The following is a 16,427-nucleotide window of genomic DNA, read 5'->3' as shown; positions in this document are numbered from 1 at the left end:
TAGAATCTTTAGTAGTTTTGAACCATATCTTATCTACAATTTTAATAACAGCTAAGTACTTGTTATATATATAATCAAAATATTACTTTAATCTTAAAAATGAGTTGGCCTCAACCTCACTACTTAAATAAGAACAGATCAAATCTGTTATACACATTTTTACACTTTTATCTATCTGATACTTGAAAGAAAACAAAAAATTTTATAACCCTAAAATTTTTAGTATTCAGAAGAGAGTTGTTCCTTACTGGAATGCCTAATTGTCATATAACACTGGGACTTAAATAGAGGAGTATACACCTCTGCAGCCACAATGGGTAACCAAGGAAGCAAGTATTGATCCAAGGAAAGAGGAAATGGAAACATTGCAGAAGAGTTCTGGTATTAGAAGAAAAAAAAGGGAGATTTCCTCCTCCTCATATGAAATAATGTGTAATCTCAAGAGCAGCCACTCCCATGTGGATTTGTTTGCATTACTAAATAAAAGGAAAATTTTTATTATACAGTTAAATTCCAAGAGTGAGAAACAGCATGAGGGTGGTAATATAGACTTACATTTTCTCATTTCATCATTTAAAACAATGCATTTTGCTCCGCAGGAAGTAAATGCAGTATTTGTAGACAAAAAGTATATCAAGGTCAGAGCTAGATAGATAGCTCTGCATTCAAAGAACTTGCTGATGTTCTAGAGGACCAAAGCTAAGTTCTGAGCACCCTCCTAGTGGCTCATAACAGTCTGTAATTCCCAGTTCCAGGGGAATCTGACACCGTTTTCTGACTTCTTGGTACCAGGCACACAAATGGTACACACATAGATGTGCAGGCCAACATTATTTTTAATTAAGAAAATTTTTTATGTTTTTTACAATCAAAGATCTCCCCCATTCCCTCCTACAAGAATGTAAGGCCTCCCATGGGGAGGTACAGTCAGTAGAGGCAAGTCCGTGCCCCACCTCCCGCCTCAATGCTTTGTGAGGTTTCCCATCATAAGTGGTTGGTTCCAAAAACACTGCTCATGCACCAGGGATTGATTCTGACCCTACTGCCAGGGGGCCCTTTAAGCAGATCAAACTACAAATTGTCTCGCTATAGGGAAGGCAGGCCAACATTAAAAAATATATGTATTTAATTTTTTTTTTTCATTTTTACATACCAACCACAATTCCGTCCCCCTCACCTTCTCCTGCCCTATCCCCCACCTCCCCCTCACCCTGCCCCTCACTCATCATAGGGGGTAAGGCGTCCCTTGGGGAGTCATCACAGGCTGGCATACCAAGTTGAGTCAAGACCAAGCCCCTCCCAACCTACATCAAGGCTGAGCAAGGTATCCCACCATAGGCAATGGGCACCAAAAAGCCAGTTCGTATACTGGGGATAAGTCCTGATCCAACTGTCAGAGACCACATTTATACATATAAAATAAAAATAAGTGATCTATTTAACTATAACAAAGAAGACTGGGGGAGGACGCAATAGAAAAATGGGCATGGGGTGGCCAGAAAGGTGATAGTAGGTGAACATGTTCAAAGCACATGGTACATTGCTATGAAATGTCTTTATGAAGCTCAGACTATGTGGAATATGATTGGCAATAATGTTTATTTTTTTAAAGAAGTAAACAATGATTATGTTCAATCAAACTCTACACAGCATATTAGCACAAAAGTGTGGTTTGCAGTTTTGCAAACATTTTCCAATAGCTATTATCAAATTACTGTGCTGATATAATGCTTAAAATTTGTGTATCACATATGTGTATGATATACAGGTCAAAAACTCATAAGGAAATTTATTTCTCTAGATTTTATTATTTATGTGCATGTGTTCAAGGGAGTGTGTGTGTGTGTGTGTGTGTGTGTGTGTTATACGGAGGGAGGCTAGGAGAGCATGTCAGATCTCAGGGCGCTGCCTGACACAGGCAGTGGCGGCTGTTAGGATTCTGCCACTCCTCCAGCTGCATGACCACACCCGAGAGTTCAGTAGCTAAGCAAGGGGTCTTATGTGTTATGTCATCAGTACACTGCGTGATTACAGCGCAGTCATGCAATCAGCGTATGCATGATGTAGCTATGTAAGCCCATCTGCATATGTGCATGGGAATCCTTAAAATGCCAGACACAGATTCCTCTCTTCTCTGTTCTCTCATCCCTCCACTCTCTCTCTTTTTCTCTTTTCTGTCTGCATGTGCTTCTTCCCCAGTCCTGGTTCTTTTGTCCTCGTCCCCCACCCCCTTTCTCCTAAAAAGTTCTGATACTGGATTTTGTTGTGGCTCATGCCTCATGACCTTTCTGCATGGCAACCAGTGTCACTTAACATTTTTTAAAACAATAGTGTCACACACCTTTTATCCCAGCACTTGGGAGGCAGAGACAGCTAGAACTTTGTGAGTTTGAGGCCAGACTGGTCTATAGAGTGAGTTCCAGGACAGCTAGAACTACACAGAGAAACCATTTATGTTGTAATGTCTCCCATTTCATCTCCAGTTTTAATGATTTGGTGCATCTCTCACTTTTGGTTAAATTTGAACTTTTCAAAAATCTGGGTAATCTTTTCATATAATCATTGATTCTCTGCATTTTTGTTTGTTTTTACATCGTTAATTTATTTTATTCTTGATTTTTATTATTTCCTCCTGTTACTTTCTCATTATTGTTTTGATTTGAGAAAAGAACAGCCCTGGCTATCCAGGAATTTATTATGTAGACCAATCTGACCTCAAACTCACAGTTATCTACCTGTCTCTAACGTCTGAGTCCTAGTATTCAAAGCATGTGCTACCACACCCAGCCTTTTTCCTGTCTAACTTCTTATTGTATAATTTGTTCATTATTTTTGAAGATTTAAGATGAGTCATTAAGTTATTAATTTTAGATTTCTAAAATTTTTGATACAGGCTAGCTCTCATAGTGCTAGAAGGTGTGTGAGCTACAAGAAGATAAAAGTAATGATCAATATCACTCAGCTATAAACTCTGCATGTAACAACAGCAACTTGCCTGGCAAGACATATCAACTGGTGCTATAGTGAGTATGAACACCATGGAAGTTAAAAACAACATTCTTCTTTGATTTAAGAACTGTTCCATCAGATATATCCCATACTTGGCACCATTATCAGGTCAAGGCCCTGTGCCTAGACATATCATCAACCTTAAGGGAGAATCTACTATCACTCCACTAAATTGGCATCCTATTAATCAACTTCAAATAATCTATGGATTAATGCATCTCTCAACCCATATCAGCCAATATCCTATTTGCAGTAAATAATGATTAACACAGAGACCCAGAGCTACTCAAGGCACAGAGCAAAAAAGACTACAGAATGCTCAGCCATAAATAGGATATCTGTATCTCACTGCTGTTTCCTAAGGCTGAGGCATCATTACAGAAGAAGGGACAGAAAAAGGCAGAGGTGGTGGGTGACTAAAAGGAAATAGTGTATCCTGAACATATCAAGGCATCTGCACTAGTCAATTTAAAACAGTTGTGACAACATTCACAAAACCCATATAAGTTTAAACAAGACCAAATCACAGTATGGAGAAAAGTGGGTACAAAGTCCCACCAATAGTCAAGAAGCTGCTGGCAGTTCTTAGCTCTTGAAAGAATGTGAGTCAGTATTAAGTTCTACCCCTAATATAGGTGTTATTGACAATTATTAGTTTCTGGAAAAGGAAGGGTCAATTTTCTCTAAGAGTATAGACCCTGATAAACCAACCATGAACTGGTAGAAAATCACACATGCAAGAATATTTGAACAGCACAAATTGGGCTTTGTGGGAAAAATTACAAAAAAAAAAAATGGTCAGGAAGAAAAGGTGGGTAGATATGGGAAGAATTAAAGGAGGGAGGATGAATATGATCAAAAATAAGACAACTTTGTGGGACTAGTGTGCTGTGGATAATGATCTGTATAAATAAAATGTTGTTTGGCCAGTGGCCAGGTAGGAAGTATAGGCGGGACAAGAGAGAAGAGAATTCTGGGAAGTGGAAGGCTGGGGGAGAGACACTGCCAGCCGCTGCCATGAGAAGCAACATGTAAAGACACTGGTAAGCCACAAGCCATGTGGCAAAGTATAGACTAACAGAAATGGGTTAATTTAAGATAGAAGAAGTAGATAACCAGAAGCCTACCACAGCCATAAAGTTTGTAAACAATATAAGTTTCTATGTGTTTACTTGATTGGGTCTGAGCATCTATGGGCCTGGCGGGTGAGAGAGATTTGTCCTGACTGTGGGCAAGGCAGGAATACTCTAACTACACTAGTGAGGTGATGGGCCTTACAAAAGTATCTACTATAGGGTTTGGTTGACGAGCATAATTCCTTACTACATTCTAAGTCATAGCTTTGTATGCATAGGTAAGTGTAGCTACCAGCCCTTACTAAAGAAATCTCTCTTTACAGAAAATGGAGTCTATCCTAGAGCCACAGTTGGATATAATTAAGACAACAACAGATTGTGGAGATCCCAGCCTCAACAAATACAAATAGATCACAACTTCTACATCTATGATGCAGGAAACATCACAGAAAAGGAGGCAGAAGATTGTAAGAACCAGAATATCAAGAAGTCTACTATAAATCTTTCTGACCTAGAAATGATTTGTAAAACAAGACTGGAAAAATGGCAAAATCAATAGATGTGCTAATGTGGAAAGAAAAATGTTCACAGAGTCCTTCCCCAAGACAGGGAACTCCACGCAACTAATGACTTTTGGGACAAGGGTAATTATCCTCTCCAAAGCTTAAGCTCTTTTATTGGTTGTCCAAGTGCAGAGTGGTCATCCCTGAAATCATATGTATGATATCCAACAACAAAAAAAAGAGGTTTTACATGTATGTGTGCATGTATGTACATACATACAATAATAAAGAAAAAGAGACTATCAACTTGAGAGTGTGAAAAGCATGAGAAGGGACAAGGGAGGGCATTTGGGAAGGGATTGAAGGAGAAAGAGGGGGGATTGTGTAGTCCATTTCAATTAAAACATTTTTAAACACATACTAAATTCTGAAAGCACTAACAAAAAATGTCTTAAATGATCATATATATCAGCACAAAGGAGGTTTGGTGGATGTTAAACAAAGGGACAACACAAAGTAGGGTAGAGAAAAGTGGAAGTGGATCTCAGAGGAGTTGGTGACTGATCACAATCAAAACGCACTGTATAAGATTCACAATGTAGTAAAACATTTTAAACAAATAGCAATACAATTTTGATAACATGCTGTAGCAGACACAATAATTGATGAAAATTCTATTACACTCAGTTAAGAAATGAAAACCAGGCCCCAGTGGAGCTCCAGGTGTCCAACTGTTGAGAAAGAGGAGGGACTGCAAGAGCATGAATTGTTGAATCCAAGATTGCAAAAAGCACAGGGACAAACAGCCAATCGAAAGAAAGCACATGAATTATGAACCAACGGCTGAGGAACTCCCAGCTAGATCAGGCCCTCTGGATAAGTGAGACAACTGAATAGCTTGAACTGTTTGGGAGGCACCCAGGCTGTGGGACCAGAACCTGTCCTTAGTGTATGAGCTGGCTATTTGGAACCTTGGGCTTACACAGGGACACATGCTCAGCCTAGAAGGAGGGGACAGGACCTGCCTGTACTGAATCCACCAGGTTTAAATGAATCTCCAGGGTTGTCTTGGTCCTGGAGGACATGTGAATGGAGGGGAGGGGGTGGAGAGAAGGTGGGGGTGGGGGCGGGAGGGGGAGGACAGGGGAACCCATGGCTGATGTATAAAATTAAAACACATAATAATAAAAATTAAAAAAATTTAAAAAGAAATGAAAACCACTAGTGTGGCCAGTCACCTCTGCATGTTTTCCCATCATGATCTTGAAGTTCCCTGCCCACAGAATCCTTCCTCTCTCTCATCCATTGGATTCCCAGGGCTCAGCCTGGCTCCTGGCCATTTATCTAGGCATCTGCCTCCATCAGTCACTGGACAAAGGCTCTATAATGACAGTTAGGATATTCACAAGACTGGTGGCTGTGGAGCCCCCATGGAATAGGACTAGGCCTCCTGGATACAGAAGATGGTTGTTTGGCTTGAACTGTTTGGGAGACACCCAGGCAAGGGGATCAGGATCCATCCCTGGTGCATGGGCAGGCTTTTGGGAGCCCAGTGCCTGTGGTGTGATGCCTTGCCCAGCCTTGGTGCATTGGGGAAGGGGCTTGGACCTGCCTAGGCTCAGTGTGCCAGCCTCTGCTGACTTCCCATGGGAGACCTTGATTTGGGGAATGTGGAGATTTGGGGTGGCTTTGGAGAGAAGACTGGAGGATAGGAGGATGGAGAAGGTGGGATCTGTGGGTAGTATGTAGAGTGAGTAGAAAATTTCTTAATAAAGAAAAAAGAAATGAAAACCATAAATCACATTATTGTTACCCAGGACTGTAAATATTGACCTACAAGAAACCCTGTACTGCTCAGTTAATTTGCGTAAACCTTTGTAAATCAAGAAAATGAAAACAACTATACTCTGATTGGGCATTGTCACCATTATCAATAGTACTTTTTCTGTGGTAAAAGGATCCACAAAGAAAAATTACACTTGTGCTAATGGGAAATGCATAGTTCTGCAGCTCAGCATAAAATTAACATGAAACCTATATTCACTGTCTCTGTTTAAAAACAAAGAAAAATCTAGCACAGAATATGATCAACATGACATACACACATACATAGACTAAGATGTAAATTCATAAGCCTACACTTACCATTATTTTTCCTCAGTTCCTCCACAAGACACTGTGCTTCCTCTTGAACACGGTCCTCAATGGTCCTTTTACCCATCCCCAAATTCCCCAGAGTCATGAGTGAAAAGTGCCTTAAATCCTTCCGTCTACTTCCATTGCTAAAACTAATGCCTAAAAGAAATGGTAAAACACTAAAAATAGATTCTGGTAACAGATGAGAGATCTGATGGGTGGAAACCTTAAAGAGGTCCAAAGAGTATCTGAGGAAGAAGTCCTCTCCTCCTTTTGTCTTCACTTTCACTATAAACACTGTGCAGCACTCACATGAACATGCACACTTACTTACCAAGGCCTTTATTAGTTCTTTCAGCCATTGGGAAGCTTCCTCTTCCAGAAAACTCCTCCCCATGATCAATCAGAGCTTCCTTCACTGCTTCATACCCATGCAACACCACAGTGGGCTTCCTGCCCAAGTACAGGGTGAACACAGGGCCATAGACTTTTGAAAGCTGGAAATAGGAAGGAAAAATACTAACAAAAAAGTCACTTTACTCTCCATGGGGTCAACCTCATTCACACTTGTATTATCAGTGTTTCATTGGTATTTTAATATTTTTTTACTCAGGCAAAACTCAGTTTCAAATTGTTCTGAAGCCCATTTTTATCACATTATGGTGATGACCACCATACAGTTTTTGATCACCTACAGTGAACCTTGTAATGGCTCAAAGCTCAGATAGTTGTTATATATGGATTACAATGACTTTTCACATCAAAACATTTGGCAGGAAGCTGGCCACCAGGACTCCATGTAGGCCACCCACCTGCTTTCTGACTGCCCCACTCTCTCAGTGCCTATCCACCCTACCCACAATCACCCCTCCCATCCTACCTACCATGCACAGGTCCCCCAACTCCATCAGCAACGTCAGAATGGAGGCCACTCTACTCTGACACACAGAAGTCCAGCCTACAGGTGTGGAGACTCTCTATTCAAACACAGGCCACTCTAGTCAGGAGACCAGAGAAGAAACAGAAACCAAGGAACAAAGCACCCATACTACTAAACCCATACTACAATATTTAAAGATTTTATGCTATACATCACACTTCTGATGCCATATTTACAGGTTTAGAAAAACAACAGAGAACTTCATATGGAACCACAATGAACCAAGAATAGTCAAGGCACTCCTAAGGAATAAAAACACTGTTGGAGGTGTATCAATACCTGACCTCAAATTATATTATATAGCTGTAATGTTATACATTGTCTGATACTCACAAAAAATATAGTAGACCAATGGATTAGATGATATGATGCAGAAATACAGCAAAAAAAGCTAGGCCAACTTAGATTTGAAATGTAAACTTGTAAGTCATCACAAATGATTCTATTGAGCATGCCAGATTTGGCAACGGCTACTACAAATACAGAGAATGGGCACCGCAGAAGCTGCACCATAGGCATGCAATATTTCTTGGAAAAGCAGCTCCTTCTCTGGCAGCATTCTTACCCCAAACTTAGGCAAAAATTAAAACTTGATATAAATATCACCAAATATGCTCAAAGTTGGCTTCTTTCTTACATGTCCTGTTTTATTCCATGTCTATTGATATTTAGTTAAATTGGGCATCAGTTTGTTCTTTAGAGTCCAGCATTAAATAGATAACCTCAGTAAAAATAAATGTCCAAAGTTCTGAATTATTGACTGAAATATTACTCACTATTGACCTTCAACCAAAAATAATGGAAAACATTGCTTTTGGGGTGTTTTTTAAAGAGAAAATATTCAACAATTTTGCAATTTTGTGGGAAATTTTTATTTTTTCATAAAATACAGTGAAATAAATATCTTTTCATCTGAATCCACATTCATTACTGAATTCCTGACAAGATACAGCTGTAAAAATCATGAGGTACCCAATACTTTGCAAGAGCTTTGACTTTATGATTAATTATAGCATATTTTCTCTTATACTAGATTTTCATTTAAAGCAGCTTTTAATTTATGTTCCTTATTAAGTTATTGGAGGAGCACAAAGAATACTTACATTGGTCAAGGATTGGCTGATGTTCTTTGCATCTATTTGGAAAAAATTGCCAATAACTGGGAGAGGGGTGGGACCAGGAGGGAGCTTCCTTCTCTCAGAGCTCTGTCTCCAGAGTGAGAAGAGAAGCAGACAGGAGAGACTGAGCACCAGGACTACGACTGCATCCATGGACACCCTCCTCACTGACACAGCTGTGATCAGCCAGCATGGAGCCTTTATAACACTACCTGCTGAATCAACATGTTCCTCACTGAAATGTCATTGATAAATCAGATAACCTTTACTCTCTCTCTCTCTCTCTCTCTCTCTCTCTCTCTCTCTCTCTCTCTCTCTCAAGTACACTTTGTGCTTTTTAAAATTATTTTTTAATTTTTTTTTTTTTTTGGTTTTTTCGAGACAGGGTTTTTCTGTGTAGCTTTGTGCCTTTCCTAGATCTCGCTCTGTAGCCCAGGCTGGCCTCAAACTCACAGAGATTCACCTGCCTCTGTGTCCCAAGTGCTGGGATTAAAGGCATGTGCCACCAATGCCCGACCCACTTTGTGCTTTTGATAGAGAAGAATAAGATTTTCTTTACCCTGTCCTTCTTTACAGGGTACCCATCTGAATTTCTGGTTTAATGGTACTGATTGGTGTCCAAATAGTGCTAATAAAAATAAACAAACATATTTCTAATGTGCAACTATTCCTGAGAAACAATAGATTAATACTGAGATGGAAGAAAACTCCTCAGCCTTTACATACACAGTTTAGTGACCAGTGACAAAGTGGGATTTTATGATGTCTGGATAGTTTGTATATTCCAAATATATATTTTTTAACAAAGTCTTACTATGTAGCTTAGGTTGACCTCAAACTGACAATTCTTCTGCTACATTGTACCAAAGGCTACAAATATATTTATGTACGACCATGGTCTTGCAAAACTAAAATATTTCTGTGCTATATTAAACATTGGGACATATTTTGATCAACAGTTGGAAGCCTTACAGCTCCTTATTTTACTCTTTGGCCATTTATAAAACTAAGATAACAAAAAAACTATCACTCACACATTTGGAATCAGAAAATATAAGTTAAGCTTTTAGCTGAAGAAAGTTGTTTGGTTTTCAGTGTTGTGTAATTCAACCATGAAAGACCATTCTTTGAAAGGTAATGAGACTGAAAGAATTGTCGGTGTCTCACAGCTCATAGCTGGAAGAATTTAGAAATCAAAGTGACCATGTAATGGGCATATTTACTCCCCTGGCTTTACCATACATTCTTAAAGAAAGGTATTAGAATTCTCCCCCATCCCACCAGTGCAGATGTAAAGACGATAAGCACAATAGTCTATAGAGACAGTAACAATAATTAATATGACCTAAACCTCCCCAAACAGCACAACCAAGTGGGTACCAAGTATTCAAATACCTGAGCCTAAGAGGATATTTCTAACTTAACCCACCTCTTGCATTTGACCCCCTTCCTTTCACAAATCTTTCAGTTTAATTATATCCATCACAATTTCTTGATTGTGAATGATGGCACTATACTGATTGATCATAATCACTAACATTCACAGTAAACATGAATCTAGTTATAATTATATCATCATTGTATTAATATAGAAGTCAGAAAAGTTTGCTCAAGTTTTATAATCTTGTCCCAGGATTAAAAACATAGCTACAAAGGGAGCTAAGATAAACTTTGATAACCCAAGATTATGGTTATTCTCATTATTTACAATGACAAAAGCAATAATTTGTTGCCCAAATCTTATTGCTCTAAAATCCCAAAGAAGGCATTTGAATAAAACAGTCTTAGTAGAGTCTTTTCGTGCCTGTAGTGATAGTTGTTCTGGCACATTTATAAGTCAGCATGATGCTTTGGACTAACTTTTCTTATATTCTATAAAAGGTTACAGAATGTAAGAATCAAAGAAAAAAAAATTTTTTTTTTGGTTTTTCGAGACAGGGTTTCTCTGAGAGTTCAACAGTAGTTGTGTTCTGTTTATATACAGCCTGAATGGTTGATGACTGTTTCTTATAGCATGTTATGATATTATTCCTAGAAACGTGCATTGGTCTGTATTCCTTTTCTGGGAGTGTAGGAGTTCTAATCTGGGTATTCCACTGTTGTAACAGATCTCTGTTCCAAAGATTCACTGCTACATTTGCTACATATGGCTTCAGCCTTTCTTTCGGTCCTTCTGGCCGTATGCATTCAATCCATCTTGAACTCTGTTTTATCTGAGATAGAGTTCCAATCCTTAGAAATTGGACATCTATCTCTTGAAGAGGCCAATTCAGATGCCATGATTTTGGTGTAATTATAGTCGCATTCACACCCATGTCTACCAGGCCCTCTAAAACAAGGCCATTGATTCTAATTCTAAGCTTCGGTCTTTGTTTATTTGTGGAAGTCTGCCAAAATATTCATTTTATTGTATTCTTTAGAATTTTTTATTCATCTATTAGAGCTGTTCTATCATCCATTACAGTATCAGTCTTTACATTAGTCAGTGGTTTATTTAATGATCCTGTAGAGGAATTTCCTCCACAGTGACTGGAAATGTTAGGACCATGTTCAATTTGGGGGCCTGCAAGAGGCCCCTTGAGGTGTTTCCCACCATTAATGGGTTGCCTCATATATCTATTATTGATCTGCACTCATTGGTGCAATGTTGGCCTTTGCCACATCTTCTACATAATTCAGAAGTTTAGGGTTTCCTGTTTGGGTTATTTCTAGAAGGGGTATTACTTCTAGGAGCACTCCATGTGCAGTTTTTACTTATATGACCTGGTGTACCCCATTTTAAACATTTGGTACCATGGGCCTTCTTTCACCTCTGGGATTTACCTCTCCTATCCAAGCCTCATTACTATATTTAAGAGACTCAACACCATTAGTGTACTGAATCCATTCTTCCAAAGGAGCTGATCTGACCTTTAATAGTATGAGTATTCTTTTGCATTCTGCATTAGCATTTTCAAATGCCAAGGACTCAGATAATACTTTTCTTAATTCTTTATCTGACACAGATTTTGTTATATCTGTGGTCAGCCTTTGTAAAAAATCAGTGAAACGTTATCATGGTCTATAGTGATATTTTATTTGTATTGAAATGTGATTTTATTTGTATGTTAATAAAGTTGCCCTGAGGTCAGACCAAGCCAGAGCAGAAGCTGGGCGGTGGTGGTGCACACCTTTAATCCCAGCACTTGGGAGGCAGAGCTAGGTAGATCTCTGTGTGTTCAAAAACACAGCCAGCATGGCAGACACACACCTTTAATCTCAATACCAACCGTAGAAGACCTGGAGGTCTAACAGACAGGCAGTGACAAGGAGGTCATGTGGCTGGGTTTACAACCAATGAGAAAACAGAACAGAAAGTCTATAAAAAAAAGACAGGACACACAGAAGTAGGTCTCTTGTGGAGAGGAAAGACAGCAGAAGCAATGAAAGGTAAGGCTCTCAGCTATTGCTCTGACCTCTTGGTTTTTAACTCTGCAACTGGCTCTGTGTTTCTTATTTAACAAGACAGTTACATCTACAATGGTCCCTGAAATATCTTTGTATATACTTCAGTTGTTTTTCCTGGTTCTGACATTTTTTTCCCTAAGCATTTAGAGCTGCTGTACAGCATAGGGATATTGTATGCTCATCATAACTGGCTTGTACAGTCCTACCAGCAAAACATCCTTCACCAAGAATTTGATCTTGGGAGATCTCAAAACCTCTGAATAAAGGTAAAACCTTTATCTTGTTGCTCTAAATTTCTTGCCTCTTCTCTTAACCAGCTTTTCCACTGTAACTGCTGGCTATAATCTAGAACAGCTGAAATTAACTGATGCCAGTCATCTGGAATGAATCTATATGAGGTAGACCATGAATTTAACATTTGTCTTACATATGCTGAGTGTATTCCATACATACTTCCTTCATATTTTAAAGTCCCTGATTGAAATCTGTTGTAAAGTAAATTCCACATATGGCTCAGGGTGTAGCACCTTTTGGCTAGGTGTCACTGATGTAGCGCTAACGCAGGTCTTGCTGAAGGCTTTGGCTGGTGGCAGCTGCAGGTAGGAGAAGAGTGTGCCAAGGCAGCATAGGCAGTTCTTCCTGTGACTCCCTGGAACTTTAGGGAACAGAGAGCTCCTGGGCGATCCAAGCCTGTCTCAGTGCCTTTGCATCTGCTGAAGCAGCACTCTCAGGGAGCCGGCTGGGGGAAGGTGCTGCATATATTTTAACCAGGTGAGATTGTGGAAGCCTTGGGCTCAGGCAGGGAGCCTGTGCACAGGGAGGGGAAGGGAACACCTCACAGTGGTTTTTGCCAGTCTGGGAGCTGAGCTTGCTAGGAGAACTGAGACCAGACTTAGCTGCTCCCTTTCTTTGGGAATGGAACCATGGAGGTGCTCCCTGGTTATGCAGAACTCAGCAGGCGGGTGCAGAGGCCCACCAGCTAGGGAGGAGGAAGCAAAGGAAGGGAAGAAACAGTACCAAGAGGTTAAGGGCTGAATGAGTAAGCATTTGGTCCCTAAGAGGTGGGGAATTTTAAAGAGAAAGGGAAGAAGATACAGGGAAGTGTGGTAAGTGTGTAAAGCATGCAACAGCAGACACAAAGGATGTTGAGGGTGGAAGTTACCCAAGCCTTGGAGTTTGCCTCACATGAGCACCAGATAGTGGTGGAAGTATTAAGGCAACTCCACGTAGTTGAAAGGGAGTTTTATTTGGGGGTTTTACTTACAACACATAAAGGGATACTTTAATGGTGTGAACAGATAGGTTATAGGATCCGGGAGAAGTGAAGTGCAGTCCAGCAGTGTTCTCTGGAGAACTCTGCTCGGTCTACCATACAACATCCAGGATTACCAGAAACCAAGAGAATTGGCACAGGTCTTAAGGGCTCATGTCTTGGCTCTGCCTCAGGGGCAGGGCATAGGTAGGCATGACAGTTATCAGAAACCTCAAGGAGGTAGTACTTACAGCTCAAGGATGGAAGAGCTACCTACTACAACTAGATGTAGTGGGGTGAGGAAGAACTCACTTTTCTCTAAAGGTCTGGCCACCAAGACTTTGACCATGCTCCAATATATGGACTATATGAACAACACAAATTGAACATTTTTTTGGGGGGGTGAGGCCACAAGAGTGGAGGGTGGACTTGAGAAGCTGAGGAAGTAAGGCTGATGTGGTGGATTAGGTGAAATTCCTAAATAATCAATAAAAATATATTAAAAATATAGAAAAAAGTATTGGAGAGATTTAGGGGTAAAAGGGATATACCTAAACATCATAAAGGCAGTGTATAGAAAGCCTATAGGCAACATCAAATTAAATGGAGAGAAATGCATAGAGGTTCCACTAAAATCAGGAACAAGACAAGGCTATCCACTCTTCCCATATCTATTCAATATAGTTCTCGGAGTTTTAGCTAAAACAATAAGACAAATAAAGGAAATCAAGGGGATCCAAAATGGAAAGGAAGAATTCAAAGTATATTTATATGTAGATTATATAGTACTATACATAGACACCTCAAAAATATTCTATCAGGGAACTTGAACAACTGATAAAGACCATCACTGATGTGGCTAGATAAAGATCAACTCAGGATAATCAATAGCGCTCTAATATACAAATGGCAAACTAACTGACAGAGAAATCATGGAAGCAATATATTTCACAATAGCCACAAGCAATGTAGAATATTTTCCAGTAACACTAATCCAGCATGTGAAAGTCTTGTATGATGAAAACTTCAAGTCTTTGAAGAAAGAAACTGAAGAAGATAGTGGAAGATGGAAATATCCCCCATGCTCATGGATTGGTAAGATTAACAATAGAAAGAATGGCCATTCTACCAAAAGCAATTGACATATTCAATGCAATCAAGATTCCATTACAATTATTTACAGACCTGGTATTATAATACTCAATTTCATATGAAAAAATAAGAAAAACAGGATAGATAAAGCATTAATGAACAACTGAAGAAATTCCAGAGGTATCACCATCTCTGATTTTTAAGCTGTACTACAGAGCTATAGTAATACAAACCACATAATATTGGCATGAAAATAGGCATGATGCTCAATGGAATAGGATCAAAGACCCAGACATGAATCAACACACTTATGAATACCTGAGTCTTGATAATGAAGGCAGAAATACAGAGTGGAATAAATGACAGTATCTTCAACAAATGGTGCTGGTCTAACTGGCTGTCTGCATGTAGAAAAATGCATATTTATAACCCTGCACAAAATTTAAGTCCAAGCAGATCAAAAACCTCAACATAAAACTTGAAACACTGAATCTAATAGAAGAGCTAGTAGGGCACAGCCATGGGAGACAGCTTCCTGAACAGAAGATCAATAGTGCAGGCACTAAAAACAATGAACAAATGGGGTTTCATGAAAATGAAAATCTTCCGTAAGACAAAGGACATCATCAATAGGAAAAAATCGCAGCCTACAGAATAGGAAAAGATTTTTACTACCTCCACATCTGATAGAGTGCTAATATCCAAAATATATAAAGAACACAAAAAACTAGATATCAACAAACCAAAGAATACAACTAAAAATGGAGTACACATATAAACAAAATTGTCAACAGAGGAATCTCAAATGGATGATAAACACTTAAAGAAATGTTCAAATCCTTAGCCATCAGGGAAAAGTAAATCCAAATTACTTGAGAGTCCATCTTACACCTATGAGAACAGCTAAGATCAAAACCACAAGTGACAGCCCATGCTGGCAAGGATATAGAGCAAGTAGAACACTCATCCATTGCTAGTGAGAGTGCAAACTTGCACAACCATGTAGTTTGAGTTTTCCTGCCTGGCCCACAGTCAGGACAAATCTCTCTTACCCATCAGTCCCACAGTCGCTCAGACCCAACCAAGTAAGCACACAGAGACTTATATTACTTATAAACTGTATGGCCATGGCAGTTTGTTATCTACTTGTCTTGTTATCTACTTCTTTTATGTTAAATTAACCCATTTCTATTAATCTATACTTTGCCACGTGAATTGTGGCTTACCGGTGTCTTTACATGTTGCTTGTCATGGCAGCAGCTGGCAGTGTCTTTCTTCAGCCTTCTGCTTCCTTCCCACAATTCTCTTCTTTCTTGTCCCGCCTATACTTCCTGCCTGGCCACTGGCCAAACAGCATTTTATTTATACAGAGCGATATCCACAGCACTTCCCCTTTTCTTTTTTTTTTTTTAAAAGGAAGGTTTTAACTTTTACATAGTAAAATTACATGTAACAAAACAATTATCAAGCAAGAATTATAGTTACAATATCTAGTCTATTTGTTTTGGCAAAATTAAACAAAATATTCTATCTATCCTATATTTGTGAGTCTAAGGTTTTTATATCTAACTTATCTTTCATCATAACTGAGGAAATTATAACTATTTAGTCTTCAACCACATCAAAGGCCTCAGAAGGATATAATATTACCTGATAAACGGGAGAAGTATGCAAGCATTTTTCGGGAGTCTTGCAAGAGTAGACAGAGATAGCTGGCAGCCTGGACAGTCACCTAATGTTCCTTTGTAAAGTTGGGGCATTTGTCTTCAGCCTACAGGGCTAGAGTCTCTCAGTCACTTTTCTCAGTGTCCTGTAGACTGGCAGTTTCCTCTGCAAAGCAGGAACCTGAAGGAC

The 16,427-nt window shown here is 39.3% G+C and overlaps 1 protein-coding gene across 3 annotated transcripts in view; it reads right to left on the bottom strand.

Annotated features, from left to right (window-relative positions):
- LOC118570125 (cytochrome P450 2C27-like) overlaps positions 1-8,935 on the bottom strand; it is a 154,729-nt gene extending 145,794 nt beyond the window's left edge. For 2 of the 3 annotated variants that reach the window (XM_036168512.1, XM_036168514.1), the window contains exons 1-2: positions 8,768-8,935; positions 7,059-7,221 (exon numbers count right to left, since the gene is read on the bottom strand). In XM_036168512.1, the coding sequence (XP_036024405.1) occupies positions 7,059-7,221; positions 8,768-8,935 (331 nt within the window). The remainder of the gene's footprint in view (positions 1-7,058; positions 7,222-8,767) is intronic. The other variant, XM_036168513.1, reaches the window with a different exon arrangement.
- Positions 8,936-16,427: the final 7,492 nt, after the last annotated feature.

The sequence above is a fragment of the Onychomys torridus genome, chromosome 1, assembly GCF_903995425.1.
Source record: "Onychomys torridus chromosome 1, mOncTor1.1, whole genome shotgun sequence".
Lineage (NCBI taxonomy): Eukaryota > Metazoa > Chordata > Mammalia > Rodentia > Cricetidae > Onychomys > Onychomys torridus.
Note: the sequence above shows the minus strand (reverse complement) of the source record. Positions and strands in the feature narration are given on the sequence as shown.